This window comes from Acipenser ruthenus, chromosome 8 (genome assembly GCF_902713425.1).
Source record: "Acipenser ruthenus chromosome 8, fAciRut3.2 maternal haplotype, whole genome shotgun sequence".
Classification (NCBI taxonomy): Eukaryota; Metazoa; Chordata; class Actinopteri; order Acipenseriformes; family Acipenseridae; genus Acipenser; species Acipenser ruthenus.
Window position 1 is genome coordinate 8,659,888 of NC_081196.1, and position 24,653 is coordinate 8,684,540.

The window sequence follows — 24,653 nt, forward strand, 5'->3', positions numbered from 1 at the left end:
CTACAAAGGAATTTATGAAAAAAGGAAGATAACAGTTATGGATTGGCCATCTCAGTCCCCAAACTTGAATCTCATTGAGATGTTGTGGATTGGCTTCAAGGCTGCTGTTGCAAAAAGGAAACCAACGTCAATTGCAGAACTCATGAATAGTCTTAACACTGTTTAATTAAGGGATTTGGTTTTAGAATATCAATACATTACATTTGCTACAGGAGGGAATTCCCCAGATGACTTGCCACTGTATGGAATTTGGCATAACACCTCAGCCAATATATATTACTACTGACATCACTGTAAACAGAAAGGATACAAAGATCGCAGTGACCGTCATGGAAATGCTCTATGGAATTTTTTTCAAAGAAATGTTTTAAACTGTAGGTGATGGCTGCAGACACACTACCAAGTTTTAAATTTGAATTTATGAGTACAGTATGTGTTTGGATGAGAGAAATGAGGGCATTTAATGTACTTCATCAACTTCAGTAAACACAAATTCCATAAGCAGTATCAGGTTTAGAGATCATTTTATGGTATCTTTTCATACTGTATACTAGTATATATAATTTACTGTTATAGTATAAAGTACAAGTCTTACCATTAGCTGTATTAGATTTTTTCCACAGCTGTACAAAGCACAAACAAATACGGCTTCTAACACCTGTTTGCTGGCTTGCAAACATAAGACGCAGGAGGAAAAGACTTTAAAATTCAAAGAGTGGCAAAATCTAAAGCAAGACATGAATATTTTTCAACAAAGTCAACTTCAAAGTAATGTGAAAGAAGTGACATCTCATACCAGGGAGTCTTACAGAATTCATTCAGGTTCTGTTGTCAGAAATGCCACAACCTTGAAGCCAATTAAAACTGCTTCAGACAGGTATCAAAATTCAACTCAATGTGGATTTTTAATGTATTTACAGTATGTAAGAAAAACATGTCTCAGAAGTTTATGTAATTAGAAAATACATTTTAAAAAGATGCAGGCTTATACTGTAGTGAATGAATCAGTCTGCCAGATATCTGGAATGCCACTATGCTTTAGGAGATTAAAACACTGTTCAGTACAATGTTGGATTAGTACACAATTTTTTATCAAAATTTGCACCTGATATTCAATTTTTTTGTACAAAAACTGGACAGAGGATGAAACCACCTTCATTTTGGAAGAAGTTAATTTCAGAACTGTACTGTGGACAGAGATTGGGCCACATGCAAACCGATAAGAAAATATAAATTATGGAATAATAAAAAAAAGGCAAATCTGATTAAAGCAAATTTTGTTCTGAGAGAAATAAAAAAAAATCTACCATCCCAGTGTTCTGCAAGTCAGGTTAACTTGACTTGAGCGCCTGGAATAGGAAAAGTAAATTAGAAAGATTATCTCGGACAACGCAAGAAACTGACATGTACCGTGCAAGCACTAGACAGCTCCCATTGCTTATACAGGAAAGATACAAAACTACGAGGCCCAATGCAGAGAGACCATATGTCATAACTAAAGGGGCTGAAGCAAAGCTATATCCAAATCATCACAGCGGTGGTGTTTAAACTGACAGCGCCAATTTCAATGTCACACCCTCAAACACAAGCGTGCCTGCCTGTAGCAGGAATCTATATTTTCTGGAGGAGTGCTTCTTGATAAGGCAGCAGTTAGGAACGCTGTCGGGATTTTAAAAAGTGTGTATGTTTTTTTAAAATCTTGTTTTTGCTTTTATTAAAGCTTGTCAAAGTGGGTGCTGTAAATCTTGTGCAGCCTCATCTGTGATGGCTGTGAGCCTTCAGAGTGCCACATACATCAGCAGTACAATATGAATAAGGTTATTATAGATCAAAATGACAAGCGAATGTCACCTGGAATCATCCCTCCTATTCCAGGGTACATTTTAACAGCTTCGTTTTAATCTCGTCTCTGGGCAAATGTTACAGAATTAAACAAACCCGTGCACAGTGTGTTTAAAACTTCCTTAACTATTACAATGGATCATTTTTCCAGCTTGTGTGACATGCCTAAAAACACAAGAAAACTAAATAAAATAAAATAATTAAAAACAGTGACGCTGCCTCACCTTTTGTTCCATCAGTGAAAGAAACGTACACTTAAAATATGCACTTCGACTAACGGATTACTTCCTTGGTGACAGACACACTTCTGGAAGTACAAAATATACAACCTAATATTTAACAAGCTGAACTACCACCTGATTTAAATAGGCAGAGCTACAGCATGTCATACATTTAAAATGGAAATGTATCTTCTGAAAACAAGCACTGCCAGTGAGTCTTGAACCTGGAAACATCTGCACCTAAAATTCAGTATTCTACACAGTCGACTGCCAACTCAGATCAACAGATATTTTCTTTTACCATGCACCATGACTATCAGGTCACCTGACTTAACTGCTATATCAAAACTGAACCTTTGACAACATGTTTTATTAAAACTGTCGTAGTGATGTGTTTTCCATTGTGATGTCATGTAGTGTCACTAAGACGAGGTTATATGCTGCAAAGTGACAAATTAATGGTAAAAAAAATATCTATCTATCTATATATATGTGTATATTTATGTTATGGCTATTTATTTGGGACCAATTTGATAAAACTCCCTCTCCCCCTCTCTCCTCTCTCTAAACTTACACATTTCAGGAACAAGCTGTAACTCTAAAAATAAATATACCCGTGAGCAATTCTTCAAATAAGATCTATAGAACTGTTGGTGCAGTGCTTACTTACCCTGTGCTTTTCTTTTATTCTTCTCCTGTATTCCTCTTTGTCAAATTTGTCCTCCTCAAACAGTCTCTCGCGGGCCTTTTGCACATCAATGCCAGCATTGGTGTCTTCTCCATCCTCATCTTTAACTGCCAACCTCTGTACAGGAGGCCACTGCTGAACCATCTGCATAAAGAACGACCATGTTAGTAACACAGTATACAGGGAGAACTTTTAGCTATTAATGAAGAAAAGTTATGTATCAGTCTGTTCAGATACTTCAATGCTGCAGTTCTCAATCACTGTATTCCACTTCGGTAAAGGACTGCAGTCGACTTTGAAAACACATTACTCATAGGAAAAGCAGAGATTGATAAGTAACTGGGAAGGTGAGCCTGTGTGTGAAGCTTGTAAAATGCGTGTTTGAGGGAGTGGTACTACATCAAAATCAGTCAGTATGATGATGACACACAATTATAAACTAACCTACAGAGGACAATGCTAATGCAAAAAGCGTTCAAATTTGAATATCACCTCCTGATATATCAGCAAACATTTGGTGTATCCATTTTTAATGTGTCAGACACTGTTCAGTGCAGTGGACAATCTCAGAATATCTGTACCCTCTCTATACAGTGTAGCCTGAAGAGAAGGGGCAGCATTCAGCTGTGTAGTTACTGCACTGACACAACCCTGTCATTCTGTTGCAGAGGAGGCTCCAGGCACAGTACCATGCAGTGTAAAGCTATAACAATAAAAAACATGAATGAACTGGCTGAAATGAAAACCGGATCAAATCTGAATTACAAAAATATGCCATGACTGACCTCTCCATCCTCAGTAAATTTAATTTTTGTGTTCACTATAAAATTCCTCTTCAGGGCTTTCTTGGCTGCTTTGAACTTGGAGTCTTTTTCAACCTTCTTCTTTTGGGGTAGTTTTTCATCTGACTGCTGCAAGAAGTAAAGAAAAAAATAAATAAAAATAACACATTAGCCAATATACCAGGACTAAAGTATTGAAGCAAGGAAAAAATAAGAGAGGATCAAAACTTCAAAAAGTTCAAAAGGCCTCAATTTATAAAATGTGCTCAGGTTAGTTACATTTTTGGGAACCAGATAGTCTGATTGATAACTCCAGGACAGGTCCTCATTCTTGTGTAGCTCATATAAATGCCATTTCATAGTGTTCTGTCTTGGCAAGATCAGTTAACTCCAAACAATATCCATTGAGGGCTATCTGGGGATATATGTGAAGGGAGTTTTCCTGGTCTTAGAATACTAGATTCTGCACCGGAAAACAACCATCACTAATGCCTAGAACTGTCACACACAATTTAGATTCACTATGCCCAATTTAAAGCATGTAATTGAGGATGTAGCCTTATCGTAGATTAAAAGACGGTGCCTGTGAAGGCTCTGTTCAGCCAGGACCATTGCAAGGACCCAGAGTCGCAGAGAGCAAAAGCAGTAGGTTAGTTTAGGGGATGTTGATCCCAAACAGTATAGAGAGGGTTGTCGTAGTGTAGTAGGTTCCTGGAGTGGGACGTCTCTTTTAAATGAGGCTATTTTTAGCTTTGTTTTGTTTTCTTTAATAAATCTGACACTACGGCTACCATTGCTGGTACCCTTGAGGCAGCACTTGTGTTGAATTAAATCTGCACTCCTGTTCGGCGTCTCAAATACCCAGTGTTTGGTGTCTGACTTATTATTATTCAGTGACGACCCACGCACGTAACTCTTCCCCCTGTTACACATGGGAAACCAGCAGTGAAGCTGTCCCTGAATTTATGAGGGTAAGAGCACAGGAGCACACAGAACATTTAATTCAAAACATAGCGCTGCCACTTTTAATAACATATGATCCCTATTGAAAGATGGGACTGCAACCCAGCAGATTAAATGAGGAAATGCAATGCAAATACTTGGTCAGCTAATGAAATCTCTAAATTTAGCTCCAGCTTTTTATATCTGAAATTGGCATCTTGAAGAAACAGCACAAGAATGCAATACTAATAGAAAACTATACCCAAGCCTTAAGAAAGAAAAACAAAAACAAGACATAAATCAAACTGAAATAGGTAGACTCTAACCCAATTTCTTTCTAATTAATAGAGAACTAAGCTACCAAGGGTACAGCTAAAAGACAAGAGTCCTTTGGGTTTGAACCCCAGCTCATTAACTGATTCACAGTTGCAGTATCAGAAACAAAATGCAAATTCTCTCCTCTATTAATTTACGAGACACCCTAAATTACACATTTAAATTAATACAGGCCCCTTAAGACCACATTTGTGAATTGTGAACATATATAAAATATCATTAAATATTTATTATGTTACACTTCTGAAGCCCTGGAAACTGGAAATACGTCTCCCATTTATAGGCAGTTTGAGACGTGTCATGTCACATTGACATCAATGTATTGCAAAACCTAAAGGAAAAACTTATCCCAGTACAGCAACAATGCCTGTTCATACCCCTGCAACACTATAGAATGTTCATCAGATTGTGGTCATTTTACCATTCTGACTCCATGTCCCTACACCATTATGCAGTCATATCCAAGTGACATCAGGGGCCATCAATAAAGCGAAAGGGGTTAAGTGCAGCAATAATCCCAGCGACGCCTTCAGTCAGGGGTCTCAAACTGAGTTCCTGGCGGGCCGCATTGTCTTCCAGCTTTCGCTCCACCTGATCGCTCAATTACTTAATTGGTCTAATAATTGATTAACTGGTCAAATTTACCACTTCTCTCCAGGCCTCTAAATGTTTTACAGGTAGTGTACCTTGAAATCAAGTCCATGTTTAAAATCACCAACTTTAAAAAGACTTTGACAACATATTAAATATGCCCACTTGAACAAATAATTAGACCAATTAAATTGAGAGGTTAAGTTGGAATGAAAACCAGAAGAGCCTGCAGCCCTTAAGGACTGGAGCGTGACACCCCTGCCTTAAGTCATTGAAGAAAACAGCTTGGGATCACAAAAATGTCATATTCTTCTGACAAAAAAAGAAAAAGCTATTTGTTTAGCTCTCATTTCAAATTGAAGTGATCCCCCTTTATAATGTTTACGGTAGTCGAAAGCCTACGGTAGTCGAAAGCCATAGTGAACAGTGTTGTTTGTTTTCCTCCTTATGCTGAGAATGCAAGGGGGTAATGGAACAGTATTACAGGGCAAGTGGGAGACATGACCATAGCACTGTATATTTCACAGAGATAAATGCACTTAAACTAGCCAAGAGAAAATACAGTATGTACTGTAGTCACAAACTGGGTCTAAAATTTCAGTCCTATGCACACGCTTATCCTTCAGAAAGACAAAGAAATTGATTCTGAAGATACAAAGCCCCCCCCCCCCCCCCAATATCAAATTAAGAAGCAAATCATATTCTGCCTCAGGAATTAAATTCCTTAACCTGACATTTTTTTTATAAATACATTATGCATTGGGGAATTGACAGGTCTGAAGGAAATTGAAAAAAGCTCTTCTTGAATGTTATTATTTTACTTTTTTAATACTGAATCACTGCAGTGAATCTCTATCTCAGCACTAATCTGAATGCTGCAGCATGTTCAGACCAGATGAGCCATTGTGGATTTCACATTCAGCATCTTTAATTATTAGAAGCATTCAGGTTGTCCGGACAGCAAGAATTTACCCAAATCAAACAAAGATAGATGTGCTATAAATGCAGATCTGTGGTCCAAAACCCAGGACTGCCCAAAACACAGCAGTCTAAATTGACCTCATACAGGCTTTGCCAATAGAATTCCCCACCACCTTCTGGTTTCTGAATAAAACAAATCCTAACAGGCAGAAATTGAAACAGATAATTCTGGCAGAAGTCAGATGAGATTATGTATGCCATACATGAAAATCTCATTTATTCAGCTCTTTTGTGGTTTGCAATTTGCAGTGATTCATTTTTTGTTTGTTTCTTTCTTTTTCCTGCTCAAAGCACCAAAGATTTTCAATTAGATTTGTGTCGGGGCTGCGGTTTTCTATAGAAAAAGGTAAATTGATTTCAGAATTCCTTTTCAAGACATTGCTTTTCTTTCAAGTGCACTTGGGGTTGTTCGGTCTCTAAAAGACGCATTTATATTTCTCGTCTCCCTAACTCTTTCTCTTCCAAAAACTGGTACCTCTGAAGGTAGGGTTATAAGGAAAGGTAATGTCTTTGTGTTGAATCAATTGCATTTGCTAGGTTTGCAACATCTGTATTGTCGGATTCCTGCCTTCTTATGGCATTACAACAGTAATACTTTTGTGAATAAAATCGTTTTTTTAAATGAACAAACACAATTGACGTGGTGTTAATCAAAAAGGAGCTTTTCATGTTGGGAAATAACATGTATTAGTAGGCTAATTTCCGTTTCATTTAATACCTAAAAAACTTCTTAAAGGGAATTACAGGGGGAAATCTGTGTATCTGCACAGCTTTAACATTCAACTGCACAACCATAACACCACAACTTTGGAAATTAAATTGCATCTGCTTAACCAAATAAAGGGCTTTTAGTGTAATGTTTCATGAACAAACTTTGATCATATTTTTTAAACAAGGCCTCCATCTTGGCTTGCGTTTGTGAGGAACAGTCATCTCTACTGCTTCAAATACAACACGGCACATTTTCAACCCCCTGACCCAGTAAGTCTGTTTTACACTGCATGTCTAATCTGTTGGGGAGTTCTGGAACACAGCAGTAAGAGCTGATTTCCGTTGTAAACTCATTTTTCAAGTCACTGCTTTTAGAAAAGCTGATGAACCAAAATGCTCAAACTTATTCAAGTCTAATCCTCTTCTTCAAAAGCGCAGAGAAGAATCCCAAGTAAGTACACAAATATCCTTTGTGCATCACTGAAAGCATGACTTCCACCCGCTGTGTCTTCAGCTGAAATGAAAATGTGCTGAGGCTTTCGTCTCATTGCAGAGTCTGAACGATGATGTAATCGTGACCTTAAGACGCCCAGTTTAAGCCTTTTTAAATAACCATTGGTTGCTGCTTACCCAATGACTGACATCACCAAAGGATCCAACAACCAAATCAGGCATGGTTTTATATACTTTCAAACTAAAGTAAAAAGTTAGATAGACAGAAAGCTAGACGAGCGAGTTATTTTTTTTGGTTGGGAGATTCGGTGATCACAAGTACACGCTTACCAGAAATCATACTAAATCATCTAAAATGTATATGAACCAAAAAAAACAAAAAACTTATCTGTAGTGAAATATTCAAAGGATAAACTTGAGGGATGACTCTCCAATCAAAATGCATTTCACTAAAGCCCCAGGCCAATAGAGATACCTTTTATTATGACGTGCAGCATTTCAGTATCTTAGATGGAAAAGTTCTTCACATTAAACACCTGTCAAACAATTTGGTTTAAAATGAAAACCAGACAAGGTATTTATACAATTCTTTTTGATCCTAGTTCCAGAGGGTTGTGGGTACCACTGATACTTACAGTTTTTAGGTAGGAGATCACTAAAATTACACTTTCGGAGACATTTCTAAAGAAAAATGAATTTGAGTAAATTTTAAAACTCATCTTTTACATTCAAAACTAGGTAAATCGTAGAGTATATTTCACGTTGGGGGGGGGGGGGGGGGGGAACGTTATTTTCTTAATAATCTTCAGATTCTCAGCTGTATAGATAGGTATAATACGGTATACTTTCTGTGGATATTTGTCCTGATACACAAGCCGAAAGTCACGTTATGTCAGTCAGACCTCAAACAGGTAGAATGTTCACCGGAGCAGAAGAGTTAAACTTTTTTTTTTTTTTTTTGCATCGACCTTGACATTCTCAGTATACTACATCCTTGACTTTTAAATGCCTTTTCTTGTGCTTTTTTTCTTTTGCTTGTACTGTATGCTGCTGAATATGGACTGATCATTATCAATGACAATACACTTGTCTACAGCCCTGCAGTTTGCTTTGTTTTTTTTTCATCAGGGGACCCAGCTGGAAGCTGTTCTACTTGGAGAAGAAATAAAGGTATACGAAGCAGGACGGCTGATGATTCAGCTCAGTGCAACCTTTGTTAAATTTACAGCAGGCTTGCTACCAGGCCGTTTATAAATGCCTAGCTTGTTGATAAATCAATGTCCTCCCGTGGAAATCTGATTCATTTCAGGTCCAGGGGCAGTTACTTTATGACAGTCAACACGCTGCTTGCCAATGAAGAGCACTGTGCATGACTGCACTTGCTGGAGTTTTACAGCAGCAAAGATGTATTTATTTATTTATTTATTAATTAATTAATAAGCACGGCTTGAATTTCAGCGCAGGATTGCAGGAATCGCGCATTTTCCAAGTTGCTCCCGCATATCTGCAACTTTCAGTGCGGGAAAATCCCGCAGAGATATTTTATGACACCAAACTACTGTATTTTTCACCCAATTTAGAATCCCTGAAACACTACAACAAATCTATAAGGAAGTGGGTGTCAGTGACGAAAGCACTATGAGCCTCATTCCGAGTATTTCTGGTTAAAATAAATGAATAAATAATATTTTAAATACCGGAAGAATTTATTCTCTCGTACGTGATCGGGCGCTATATTTAAGGATTATAGAAACTCAGTACACTGCAGTAAGTAAACAGTTTTGGAAATAAAAAAGATGATATTAAGTCTATCTAGGTGTTGTTTTGCAAGCGGTGACTTTCGCTTTAACTTAAAACTCAGCCCCATTCACTTTGGGGCGCCAGGCCACCGAAGGTTACGCACATATTACTCAGGCACTGTAAAAGCCACCTACCTGGTTCACATCTTGTTTAAAAGTACAGACTTGGGGCTTTCCAAAGACATATCCAGTGGCAGTGCCTACAAAGGTACCACGAAATGTTCCTGTCAGGCAACTGAGGAAGTCAGCACCTCCGGTCACTTTTTTATTTATTTTTTTTTAAGTCAAAAACGCTTATTCACTGCCAAACATGAACTACTTTAGATGTGTAATGGCTGCAGTATAGGATACTGATCTTAAGGTTAGGGTTTCCGTGTTGGGAGAGGATTATTCATTGTTTTATTAACAATAATATGATAACCAATCAGAGTGCAGCGTCCTGACAGGAACATTTGGTGGTACCTCTGTAATGACAGCTATTCAGTGGGTGTATGCGGTACTCCTAGCCGGAACTACAATCGCCTGAAGTTAAGCCTCTCATCACGTGACAGAGTTCACAGCTTAGGTTTCGTTTTGAGTCTATTGCTCCGTCACTGTAGCAGCTAGACTGAAAGAGGCGGTATCGTTGGAAAGCTTAGAAGCTCAGCTTCCCTCTCATGTTAATTTCATATTGAGGTTCAATGGTGCATTTTTTTTTTAAGCCATCTATGATTACAATATATATAGCAGTGACAAAACAATTATTTGGGATTTTTTTTTTTACATATATTTATTATCATCTCTACCACATATAGTATGCCTGATCCTGTTGCAACTTACATAGTTAAAAAGAAAAGCACCTTTTTCTTCTGCTGCATGCAAAAACTTCACGTCAGGCAATGGCAAAAGCAATGGAGAGTGCTCTGTCTCACAGTGATGAACAGCTGTTGGGTCTCCTGAAAGCAGCTTGTTTTAAAGCAACATCAGTGTGAATGATGATGCAGTAAAATATATATATAGTTTTTTATATGCAAAAGTGCCTTTTCTTGTGCCATTCCCCACTAAAATTTTGGAATCTCCCCCCATTGGCTACAGCATAGGGGGGAAATCCCCACCCAGCACACAAAAATGAAATTCAAGCCCTGCTAAGGGTGGAAACTGTAACCTTACCTGGTTGTGAACTTTCTAACTAGGAATGCTGACAAACCCTGTGCACCTTGTAAATTGCCGTGTGCCGTGTGGGAAGCGGTACATGTTGCCAGTACATGCAAGTGTATTGAAAAAGGGCAGATAGCACAGCACTTCTGAGAAACAGCAGGAGCAAATGGCTGGTGATAACCAGAGGAATTACACCAGAGCAGTACTGCAGACAACTTTAAATATAATACTAAAACAGACGCACAAGAAAGTACTGCATAACTTACCATCACACAAGTTTTACATACAAATTACACTATTCAGTATTCATACCCAAGGTTTCACAGACGCAGATTAGCACAAATTTTGGACGACTTAATGTAACATTAAGTAAGGTAGTCCATGATAGTGTGTTAAAACGGGCCTTTAAAACCACCCCTAGTCATTTTTATTTCAAAATGTAATTTGATTTTCACATATAGTAACCAATTACAGTGATTTACAGTGCAATGACATACTATTAATTGATGACTTTAAAAAAATAAATAAAAAAATAAATCTGTGAGAAATCTGGTATAGTTTCTAATAAAAACACAAGATCCTTTAGGAATTTTTTTTGTACACAGTTCAAACTGCTGAAATTGTTCATACTTCCAATGCAAGGTTGCGGTTGAGTGCAGAAGGAAATCACTGGTACACTATGTAACACAATTTTTGTTCCTGGGTAGTAAGTGTTATTTCCTAATTGCTTATGCCTCAAAAGTATAGAAAATGGCTATTATTCCCCACAAACTTTGCTTTTGTGACCAGGACAGTGAGATTTTGAAATTCACTTATTTCCAATGAGAAAACGGGCGAATTTGTGTCTTTTCATTCACATAAAGTCAGAAAAAAACAACATATGAATCCAAATTAACATGTATTTATACTAAAGTAATACAAAAATGACTACAAAAGATTTAGAAATGAGTAGTTTTTCGAGATTTATGATTATACTGTAAATCAGTTTCACGAATCAGCCCCCAAATGTAGTCTCCCATCATGTTCTTGTTATACTGTCCTTGGTAGCGGCGTTCAAAGTCCAGTATATCCTGGTGGAAGCGCTCGCCTTGCTCCTCCGAGTACGCTCCCATGTTCTCCTTGAATTTATCAAGATGAGCATCAAGGATATGGACTTTGAGGGACATCCTACAGCCCATTGTGCCGAAGTTCTTCACCAGAGTCTCAACCAGCTCCACATAGTTTTCGGCCTTGTGATTGCCCAGGAAGCCCCGAACCACTGCGACAAAGCTGTTCCAAGCCGCTTTCTCCTTACTAGTGAGCTTCTTGGGGAATTCATTGCACTCCAGGATCTTCTTTATCTGTGGTCCGACAAAGACACCGGCTTTGACCTTTGCCTCAGACAGCTTAGGGAAGAAGTCTTGAAGGTACTTGAAGGCTGCCGACTCCTTATCTAGAGCTCTGACAAATTGTTTCATAAGGCCCAATTTGATGTGCAGTGGTGGCATCAGCACCTTCCGGGGGTCCACCAGTGGCTCCCACTTGACGTTGTTCCTCCCCACAGAGAACTCGGGCTGCTGTTGCCAGTCCTGCCTGTGGTAGTGCGCCTTAGTGTCCCTGCTGTCCCAAAGGCAAAGATAGCAAGGAAACTTGGTAAAACCGCCTTGGAGACCCATCAGGAATGCCACCATTTTTAAGTCTCCTATGACCTTGATGCCATCTCAGAAAAATGCAGATATGTATCCACTTAGGCAGCTGGAACTAAATTGAACTGGTGAATCTATCTGGAATGTTCTGGAAAATAGGTAAATTTCAAAATATCACTGTCCTGGTCACAAAAGCAAAGTTTGTGGGGAATAATAGCCATTTTCTATACTTTTGAGGCATAAGCAATTAGGAAATAACACTTACTACCCAGGAACCAAAAAAAAAAAAAAAAGTGTTACATGGTGTAATCATTAAATCAATTGGTTAATAAAAATCAGCCCAGGGCTCACATAGGGTTAAAGAAATAGGAACAGGAAGCATGCAATACAAGAGGAAGCTCAAAGCAACTAAAATGTTGGAATTACCAACCAAAATCATACAGATTGCTTTACAAACTAGTTCAGAAGACCGAGAATCCTCTCATGCTGTACGTGTTAATTAAGGTAAACAACCCTGTCAACACTGTGGCATCTAAACTGGTATTTTCCCTCAAACCAAATGGAAATAAACCAATAGAATTGAGAAACCGGAGCAGTCTTTTAAAATGCAGAACAGCTCCAGATATGTGTGAAGCTCAATAAATTGGAATACAGTACAAGTAGTTCTGTTTCAAGGGCAGAGGCACAATACATTTTCTTTCCACATGATGATGACAGGGATAATTTATGGTCTTATCTATCTGCTTTTGCTTTTTATATTACAGATGGGTTCCAGCGTATGGGCTGGCCTGCCATAACAAGAACAGCTAAGGGCAAATTAATGCGGCAGCTGCAGCATATTAATGCAAAGGGAGCAATGTTTAAACCAAAAAGGAACCTGCCATAAATTCAAGTGTCAAACGCAAGCCAACAAGCTCCAGGAGAATTCCCTGTCACCGCGAGTCGCCTCACTAAAGGGTTAACCAAAAACAAACCTCTTTGAAAGCGTGACCTCCCAAAACTCACAAATTAAACTGCTGCAGTAACCTGACTGAGACCACTTCTCTATTGCTTCCACTTTCTAAAGACAATACAATTCACCTTTTTTAGAATGCTCTTCAACACAGAATTAACTTGCAGCATTAAAATTAAGCCTGAGGGCAAAAAAAACCTAATGTTCTGAAAATGTAACTTATATTAACTGTCTGCTGTACTTTCTGTTTATCACGCATCAGTGTCAATGTCACAAAAAGGGAGTAAAATTAAGAAAAAAAATATATATATATTAATTTGTATGCTGTTAGGCTCTGACAAGACGCATAGCTTTCTATGGAGAACATGTACACAGATTAACTGAAAGCTGACATTAGATGGTGTTTTATAAATTCTACATTTTATAAATGTGACATGCAGCCTTTTTCCATGCATTTACCTTTTCCTGGAGCCATTACTATGACCCTATTGGTTTCTCTCATGTTTTTGCTTTTATTTTTTTTAATTTATTAAACAATTAAATTAATTGGAGGCTTGTTTGTTTTTGGTTATTGCTGCAGCTTATAAGCTAGCCCACCACAGCAAAAAACATTGTGAAAGGACCCGTTCTCAATGGCTTTACCTGGTTACATAAAGGAATTCATTCAAATCAGAAGAGAAACAAAAATGTATACTTGTGTTATGGATAAGGCATTATGGGACAAAACACTATTTTAAATAGTTGTGACGATGCATCCCTTTTCATCCGTGACTGTATCATGTATCATTTTTGAAGGACAGTTTGTTTCCTGTGCCAGCTCAAATTGCATGGTTTTCAACACAAAGAATACCGTATCCAATACTGTTAGCATTCCAGCAGACGCTGGTTGTTCGACTACACAAGTTATCTGTGTTACTGAAAAAGGCTTTACATCTCCAGTTCTATTGATCCGTTTTAGCCCGGAGTTCAATCAAATTACCCTTACTTGGACATGAGCCAATTACCTTTCTGTTGTCCAGCCTCAGACTGATACTGCACAGTATCTTGCATACTGGAGGCGTGCATAGCCCAGCGAGCCATTCACTGCAATACATATCATTTGACAATAACTGATGTGTGATTACATGTTCCAGTGCATATATCCTGTATGCATGTAGACACTCATGAACACATACAGTCAGCCACTGATGATCTTCATAGATTTAGAATATATTCCCTCAATTAATAGCATTTACTTATACATTCCTTTAGTTAAACGCAAAACAGCACAAATCAATAAATTATTCACAGAATTAATTTATTTTGTCCTTGCCTTAATGTATTTCTTGTCTTGTGTTGTGTTGGTGGGGGAATATATTACTGCAGCCATCTTAATGTATCTAAAAAAGCGAACTCTTGTCAGCCAGCCAGCAGTAGAACTAGGCTAGGTGAGCTCCATTAGCCGCTGGACATCTTCAAGCTGTGTAGCTGTCTGTAACTTTGCAGAAACGATCATAGTAAAGCAGAAGAATCTCACTGCCTTCATAGGGGGCATGAAAGTAGGTGCCTGTCCAACCAGCTCGCCTCTCAACACAGAGGCTGCACTGACCAACGAGTGCATTAAGACAGCCTTTGAACATTTACAGAAACCCACCAATGCAAAGAACAACTCTGGTTACAAGCGAGTCACAGCAATAGAAGGCGAGATGAATCAAATGAATCTCAATCTCCTTTAGTCTCACATTGATGACATAACATAGGCATGGTTAAATGGTCTTCAGTAGAGGACGCATTGCTATAAACTATGCAGAGTTCAAGGATGTAATGAAAAACTGAAGCAATCTATTGAGACGTGGGTAAAAAAAACAATGAAATCATTCTTCTACACCCTATTTATTCTTCTCTAAAATACCATTCTATTTTTTTGGCAAGGGTACAAGTCCACATACTTTACGAGAAGCTAATGGGAAATCCCTTAAGGAATGGTAGAGCACTGTAGTACAGATGGTTGTGTGGGTGAACCAACTAAAGACAGATGATCCCACTGAAAAAAAAAACAAATGGAGCACTTCTACAAAATGTAACAATATTGCATTAGATTGCAAACCAAGACAAAATAGTTTTGTCCCTGCAGATGTCTTCACCTTATAAAGTATCTCAAACATTTTTTTCTACATTGTGTGTTAAGTTTTGTGCCGACATTTATTTAATTTTCTTTAATTTGTTCCACCCGACTGGTAGTACACTTGTGTTGTGCTGAGTTCACAACTTCACAGTATGGGGAAAGTGGATTTTCAGTTTATGTCATCATGAGACTCTTGAGTGAAGCTTTTCCACATGTTTCTCTGCAGCTGCTTCCTTCTTTTTTTTCAACTTGGCTTGATTGCAAGATACAGCAGCATCTGAGCAGGAAGTAAGCCCTTTTCAGCAGCAACAAATTAGCAGATTCATTAAGTTATAAAACCACAAACAAGTAAATGACTAAGATGCCGATACACTGTCTAGAGAGTTCAACTTCAAAGCTGTACCAACTCTTAAATTCAAGGACATTAAATTAGGTCTTGATTTACAAACGCCATTCAGCAGTAACTCTCAAGTCATATTCTACTGACACAGAAGTCCCAGGTTAAACAAGATTAAGTCATAGTCCTCACTGTCACTCCATGGGCACGTCCCATCAGGGAAATATGGTAAAAGATCTCAGCCTTTTGTGGTCCTTGAACAAAAGTAAGGCATTACTTAGTGTTTATCTGCCCATTGTTGGGCTTTATTTATAACCATAATCTATACTAAAAGTATTTCAGAAATGCACTTTTTAAATTAGGTTAACATTTTTCAGGCACATTCTATACAAAAGTTAATTTAAAACATTGCCGCTTAAATTATTATTTATTTTAATATGGACTTTATTGCTAATGGAAACCATGCCTCTACATTCATAGATCTATTTCTCATTACCAGTAGGAGCAATGCTTCACTAAGTGGATTCATTTTCTTAGAAAAAAGGCATCATACGTTATCTATTTGAAAGTTCCACAGTTCGTAATGTTGCAATTATAATAAAATGCTTACAGCGGTAAATACTGATTTAGCAGACTGGTTATACGTGATCGAAATAAAACGTGTGAAAACATACTTCACTGTAATTTATCCTCAACAGGGAAGACTAACTCCAAAGTGTGAGCGTCTGCTGTTCACATCTTCCAAAGCTGCACGCGGACATGAAAGTTTACAGTAGTCAGCCTTTTTGGATTTACAATTGACAATACTGCATTCATAGGACTCAGCAATATGAGATAATGAATGTCTTTGGCCACCAAAGGGTTGCTGTGACCTTTTCTGCTTATGCAAGTCCTGGAATAGAAGTGTTGTTCTATTTGGATCTACACAATATCAAGTATTTTATTCTAGAAAAGTAAATGGATCAGCTTCAATTCCAGGAGCAATTTGCCCAGTCTGAGTTACACTGTGGCCTGTCACTTTATAAAGCAAGTTTGACAAACTACTATTTCAAAACAGAGCGCCAGAGTAATAATGCAATTTACACTGCAAGATGGATTTATGATAAAAAAAAAAAAAGAGCAAAAATGTTCAGGTTACATATACAAGGTTTGCTAGCAGTAAGACAATGAGTAAGGGGGGGTTGTAAATGCCTTGGATGTTAAATGCATTGAGGAGACATGTGTGGGAAGGGGCTTTGACAGCTAGTTTTTCTGTTTATTTGGTTTAACCCCTTAAGTCATGGTGGCTTTTAAAAGCTTCATAGCAGAGATTTATTCCGTACTGCACCTCAGGATTTGACAGACCTGGATAACAAACATCTGCTCCACTCCCACACAGCAACTAATGCTGAGGAAAAACATGTACAAGACGTTGAGCACAGCAGAATTCTCTTCTCTACAGATGCAGAGACCGTGATTCTGCCTTTGTTTACTTTTCATATTTTTAAAGTCTCCCAGCCAAAGCTGATTAAAAACATTCCTGTGCAGCCATGGCTAATATTAAGAACAAAAACACAGAAACACAGACCAAAAGTCCATAGTAAAACAGGTTGACATACCGAAGAAACCGATGTCTGTCCAATGAAGTTCCAAGCTAACAGAAAGTTATTTGACAGAAACTGGAATGCTGCTGTGACATTGACAGCAACGTGACCCCAAGGAATGTCCATGGAAGTTCTAAAACATACTGTAGTCAAAACCCCTCAGAGTCAAATCACCTGTTTGTAAATCTTCATAGAGTGAGGGGGCATTAAAAGGACAGCATCTTATTGTTCAGGGAACCGAGTAAAAAGTTTGTACATATTGAGTTTTATCCACTGCTTTTCAACAGCACATAGTTGATCTACAGTATTATACAAAACAGTTTATTTTTGCAGCATTTGAGGGAAACCAGGAGCAAGCGGTCAAAACCTACTTGAGCTCTATTCCTCAGGGAGGCTCCCTGTTGGCAGGCCAGCTGTTTAGATATTTTGCAATGCCACTGCACATTGTAACTGGGGGTTGACTTTCCTGTGTTGTCAAAAGAAAGTGAATAAGATAAACCTGCTGTTTTATTATAAAAGTATTTTATTTTGTTAATTATCAGTATCTACAGTGAAGCTGAATGGTATTAAGTGACTGTAGGGGAGTCAGCCACTCCTATTGTAGGCATTGGCACTTGAAGCTGAAAAACTTTTAATAAAATCGGAAGTCTAAGATAGCTGGAAAAATACAGAGTACCACTTAAGATTATTGAACATGCATAACTGTGTAATAACATGGTAACAACTGGGTAGCTAACAATGATTCCACCTGGTGGACTAAATGTGTAATTCTAAATGGCTTGTACCATGAAGTGTCAATGTGATCACAAAGACTTTAATATAATAGCACAGCAGTTTTCCCATTAACCAAAAGCTAATTATCAATGTACTACAATGTAATTACATGACTATCCATGGCCTGTAATCTCAAGTATTACTGAACATTGTCTGCAGGACTAAACAATGCTCAGTGGGCTACAAAAACAGTGGTCCAACACCACTTGGTGACGGTTATTGAAGATATGAGCTTGAAAGGAAGCTCAAGGTTGCTATGGGAACAGTCCACCAATCATGTTGCTTGAAGGAAAAACGAGCATGTGCCAGACAAGCAGAAAGAGAAAAAACAATACAAGAGTGTAGCACTCAATAATGTATAAAAGAAGAGCTTAGCCAAGAGCGAAAAGAATCACCTGAAAAAGACGACACAAAGCTGAACAGATGAATCCCAACAACCATGACATGTACGGCATGGCTGACTGGATAAAGCCAGTGACTCTAATGCAGACTGTTCTTTTCTCATTATACATTGTGTTACCCATTGTGTAATACATTGTGAAACATATTATTCACGCTATAGTAAGATTGACAAAAAAAAGGGAAAATCTGGATGTACTACATGGATGGCCATTAAATGTTACCCACACCAGACACTTACCCTTGAGATATTTTACATATTCCAATACCTGCATATGACAATTTGTATCTATTGCTTAACAGAACATTAAATGACCATCCATGTAGTACATCCAGATTTACCTTTTTTTTGTCAATCTTACTATTGCGTGAATAATATGTTTCTCATACAGTAGCTCAGGCATGGCCCAGTAACTTGAACTACAGTCATGCAAAAATGTGTCATATGCATGTACTGATAGACCAACAGACACCTTCATTTATATAACCCACATTCTAACAGTGAAGAATTTCTGGTAAAGAATGATAGCCAATTAGATTAGCAAATCTAACTAACTCCTCTACCATTGTCTGGAATATGTGTGGAAAAGACAAAGAACCAAAAGTTTAATACCTTCAAAAAAGGTACACAGGTAAACAGGAAAATAAATAGATAGATAGCTGTACTTTAACATGGTTTATTTAAGTATTACAAATGTCCACATCAAAATTAAAAAAACATATCTATTAATGGTATTTAATCTGGATTTGGAAATGGATGCCAAACAGATTGACATTCACAATGCATGCTGGGGAACAAGACTGCAATTTAGCTTGAACTACAGCTGACTAATGAGGAAGGCCATAATAAAACTACTCTGAAACTAAACTTCTTCTGAAATAATCAATTTTGCATGCTAAATTTACAAAGAACTGCAAAAAACAAACAAGATCCAGATTTTAGTTCTTCTGTGCGGTCTACCTTCCTGTAGCTTATTTACAACATAAATGGCAGAAAAAAACCAAAAATTTAAATTTAAATTTAATGCATATCTCCTCGCCCACTGGGATGTGGCAGCTCAGAACAGCGTATCAAATCTAAACACACAGGCTTGCTGTCCAAAAGCCTTGACAGCAATCAACATGCTAGGCTGAATGCTCACATTCCCATATATTTAAAACATTAGGAAAGAGTCTCTTGATTCCCTTACGCTTTCCTGAAACCTTTATCGCTACAACTGCACATGGCTGCTGAAAGCATCAACAGAATTAGCAAGGGAGCTGACCTTCACGAGCTCCAAGTGGAACTCTCAGTTCCTCAGCAAGAAGGACAGGATTAGACGACAAAAAACCCTGGCCTTTCAATGGAACGCCCCTGCAGTCTACTCATCCCCAGACAACTGGATTAGAATCGGAGGCAGACACTTTCGGTTGGGAGGAATTACATTGTTTTTTCAAATTTAATTTAGATTTTTTTTTTTAAAGAGAGAGAGAATTAAAACGACCAAAATCACATCTTAACAGCAATACTTCCCCCCCCCCCTCCCCCTCTAGCTGCAAGTGTTTAAAATCCCGCCCCCCGCCCCTTGTCTATTAAGCAGGACTTTCTTCCATGTTGGCCTGCACTATTTACATACTGTATGCTGAGGCTACAACAATATAAACAAACTTGAACAATTCCACTCTTATGTACTGCATGCAGATTAACAGTTTTCTTTTCAAGGGTGCGATCTCAAACTCCCAAGCAGCCCGCTTGTTTTCTCTAGAATACCTCAGGGTTGGAGGGCAGCTATTCTGGTCCTGCCAGTGCACAGCATGTCGTGTTCCACCTGCCACGAGTGCTGTAAGCCAAACTGAAGCTAGTCAAAACAGTCTGATGTGGGGGGCTATGAAGTAAGGCTGCAATGAAGGGTACATTTTGACCTTCGAAGGTTCAGGACACATTACCGAAGGAAGGTTCAAGCCGTCGATGGTACCAATTTGCATAATTTACTGGCAACGTCATTATAGCTACTTGTTTATATTTGATTGAAAATCCTATTTTACAGGTAATCCATATAAATGGAATACAACATTCACACGTATTTAAAAAATATGTTATACAGAACAGTAGTCATGTTTTTATCATTTAAATAAAAATACACGTTGTTTATGTACACGCAATTGATGCTGCTGTTTGCGATATATACAGTAACTTGCATTGCAACAGCACCTTATTGCGGCCAATTAAAAGAACTGAAGCTGACTTGGGATAAACAAAGCTTTATTTAATAGTCACTGTTTCAAGCTGGTTATCGGTCACATTTTGAAGAAGAAGAAGAAGGACGAAGAAGAAGGAAGAAGGAGGAGACAAAGACAAAGAATTAGGAGGTTGGCACCCAGGTACCCGATGGGTTTTAAATGACCCGACCCAAAACGGGTCTCTTTGTACTACCCGGGTATCAACCACTAATTTGAGAATTTAAAGAAAATGTAGCAAATATGACAATGCAGTTGTAAGCACAGGCCTCTGGCCGGCGTAATAAAGACAATGTTTAAAAAAAGCTTTGCATTAGCAGCAACTACACCTCAATAATAATAAATGCAGCGACTATTCCTCTCAGGAACTAAATCGAAGGTTTAGACCTAACTTGAATACCTGGCTAGCGAACAATCCTTCGAACACAGCCCTACTATAAAGAGCAGCCAAGAACCACAATAACGTCTGATCTTCATTCCCAGCACCAAGAGTTATCACACAAGCCTATCAAATCTTGCACCAGTAAGCACATCAGACACACAGATTAGAAATAACACAGCTATCTGACTCCGGAATCTCAAACAAATACGATAAAGCAGAAACGTCCAATATAACTCTATACTACATCTGAAAACATATGTGTTAAACGGTCCACTAAGTTGACATGCTTTTATTTTCAGCCACAGGCACATATGCTTCCTCCCGGCTTGAAGCCTCTGTGCTGCTTCATGAGACTAGAGATAAAAAGGGACAGGCCAAGATGGAAGAAAGTGCTGCTTTATAATACGGCTGGTTTCACAGACCTTGATTAGCACTAACCTTGTACTACTTTCACACACAAATGTAGCTACTGAGCCGTCTCAGAGACATTAAAAAAAATTATTTAAAATACCCATTCACACAGCACGAAATTGCGCCATCTATGCCGGTATAATACCGTCATAACCCTTTCACATGAGACTTTCAAACCTGTCAGTCAACAGATCGTTTTCATGGCAACGGCAACGGCAACAAAACAAATAAATAAATAAAGCAGAATAACGTGGGTAAGCGAATGTGGAGTAGTGGTTAGGGCTCTGGACCCACGACCGGAGGGTCGTGGGTTCAATCCCCAGTTGGGGTCACTGCTGTTGTACCCTTGAGCAAGGTACTTTACCTAGGTTGCTCCAGTAAAAACCCAACTGTATAAATGGGTAATTGTATGTAAAAACAATGTGATATCTGTATAATGTGATATCTTCTAACAATTGTAAGTTGCCCTGGATAAAGGCGTCTGCTAAGAAATAAATAATAATAATAAATAACTTTTAATGAATGGCGCTGGAAACTTCCCTGTGCTCGCATTGTCCTCTCTATTAATAAGAAATATATATATATATATATATATATATATATATATATATATATATATATATATATATATATATATATATATATATATATATATGTGGAAAATTGAAATACAAATATTTAAGTGGGGACGCATTATTAATATTATTTTCATTCAGCCGTCTGATACGAACTGCAAAAAAAAATACTGTCAACAGCTACAAAAAATTGCAATGCGTTGTGTTTTTTTTTATATTTATTTATTTATTTTAACAGCATGCTGTGTCTGTTGCTCGCTTTGAGTTTCCTCTGCATTCTCGAGAAGTTCCCCGATCACATTAACTGGATTTGTGCAGGGTCTGTAAACCAAATTCTACTGCACAGTTCAAAGTGCTGCATCTGTTTAGTGGCTGGAAGTCAACAATTCCTTAGCGTCTTCCAGTCTCCAATTACTACCTTGTTCTTGATCAGCCATTGTATTTGGAAAAAAATGAAAGCGTGTTACACCAACAAAAATACCCAACACGTCTGGTACAGAGTCACGTGGGATGTTGACTTTCAATCCACGGCCACTATAGTGCTTCAGTGCTGGCATAGCATTTCATACAGGAGTTGAGAAGGTTCAGTGCATCGCGAGGTGGTTCGGAGATGGTATAAAATATGACAGCTCTGTGACAATAAAGGCAATTCACACAGACCAAAATGCCGCATCAGTGCCGGTTCTGAGCTATCATAACTTGTCTGTGTGAAAGGGGTATTGGACTACCTAGTGTTAAAATCAGGGTCTGTGAAACCAGCTGATGGTGTTTAAATAGGATTTTAAACACACATACAGCTAGAGGTACTGGATTTGTTATATAAGCCAGTAAACTAAACTAGTTCAAATCTGAATGAATTCTGTGTAAGCCAATCCCATATATAACAGCAAACTCTATGCTATTATTATATAAAATTATTATTATTATTATTATTATTATTATTATTATTATTATATTTTTTTTTTAGTAGCCTATGTGGAAATTCATGACAGCAGGTGATACTGTTACCATCATTATTCAGCATGTATCATCTCACCCAAAGTTTTAATTTCAGTACTGGAAGGCATCCAACAGGTATTTCCATTAACATGCCATTACAAGTTTTCATACTTGAATTCACCCTTAACTAAGAGAAAACCTGAAGGGTAATAAATCACCCACACCCATGACGACTACTACTTCACAGCAAGTTAACCCTTTCTGTGTGGTCCAGTGGTTAAAGAAAAGGGCTTATAACCAGGAGGTCCCCGGTTCAAACCGCACCTCAGCCACTGACTCATTGTGTGACCCTGAGCAAGTCACATAACCTCCTTAATGCTCCATTTTTCGGGTGAGACGTGATTGTGAGTGACTCTGCATCTGGTGCATAGTTCACACACCCTAGTCTCTGTAAGTCGCCTTGGATAAAGGCGTCTGCTAAATAAACAAAATAACATCCAAGCTTTACGAGCTGCTGACAAGACCCAGAAAAATCACACACAAACTAACTGAATTTTACTGTAAAACCTGTTAAGATGACATTTACCATGCATGAACCTCCCGAAATAAACACAATACAGATCTAGAGGTCCAATGGTTCATTCTACTTGATTAAATCATGTTCCGATGGAGGTGTGTACTCTGACCAAAAGCATTACTTCATTAGTTACTCCATTTTTTTTTTATGAATGATGATTAAATGTGTTGTACAGTATAATTGGTATGAACACACAAAATAATTAATCATTGATGACCATTTGAATGGGATTGCACATCGCACAAAGAAGTCTATCAGAACCATGGTACGGTGCTCCATGTTGTAAACTGGCCTGCAAATTGTAACACCTTTTGCTTCATAACCTCAGTGTATTGTTAACTGGCCCTAAAAAGTGTTTTAGCCATGGCCACGTATGAGGGCTGGAAAACCTCTGTCACTTGACATGTAACAGACTACTTTTTCCCAAAGTGTTAAATTATGATAAAAAATACAGATTGATCCAACAGCACAAACCCAGAGAGCACAGAGTAGACATTAGTTGCTCTGACACTGCTCCTACATTCGTAAAGCAGTGTTACAACAATGTCAGTTGGTGTTACAGGCACAAGATATATACTGTATTAAAAAAACACAAATAAATAGCACTGAAGCAGTTTATACACCCCAGGGAATTACACAATTACGCAGCCGTGTAATTTTACGCATAAAACGTATCACCACGCACAGGTGCGTAATATTAAATAATATCATCGTTAACAGAGAAGGATAGAGAAAAATGTTGGATCACACCGAGGATAAAGGGAACATTGACCGATTTTGACCAGGGAATGCCATGACAAAGGTCCCACATTGCAAATATATCCGCAAAAGAGAGAGTAAAAGATGTTCTTTGCTTTGCTTTGTACACTGTGAAGGTGGCACCCTATGTGATCCAGAGCGCTATACCGCCAGGGGAAATTGACATCGACTTGTTTTGGTCATCAACAGCGGACCGCCTTCCTAATTTGAAAACATTAGCTTTCAGATAAATAAATGCAGCAACAAATACAGCTGATACTGAGCACAGCAACTCGCTGTATAATCTTGTCCTGTCCAATCGGAGGTGTTCTCTTTCGGAAGACTAAAATGAAAGAGTTGGTGTTCCTTCCTTCCTTTCAATCTTGCAATTTAGAAGCAAAATCCCCCTGTGCGACAAGTACTTCACAGTGCGGGCAGTGCATGAAGCGTTTACATTTTCCAATTCGAGCGTTCAGAAAACCAGGCTTCGGTCGATGAAATAACCTTTGCTAACATAAACAAAAAAGTAGCTCTTGACATTATAAACATTGAACCAA

At 38.2% G+C, this 24,653-nt stretch overlaps 1 protein-coding gene across 3 annotated transcripts in view; it reads right to left on the minus strand.

The window, feature by feature from the left end:
* LOC131737706 (probable ATP-dependent RNA helicase DDX10) overlaps positions 1-24,653 on the minus strand; it is an 88,183-nt gene that overhangs the window by 30,395 nt on the left and 33,135 nt on the right. For all 3 annotated transcript variants that reach the window (XM_059028388.1, XM_059028386.1, XM_059028387.1), the window contains exons 14-15: positions 3,537-3,662; positions 2,734-2,895 (exon numbers count right to left, since the gene is read on the minus strand). In XM_059028388.1, the coding sequence (XP_058884371.1) occupies positions 2,734-2,895; positions 3,537-3,662 (288 nt within the window). The remainder of the gene's footprint in view (positions 1-2,733; positions 2,896-3,536; positions 3,663-24,653) is intronic.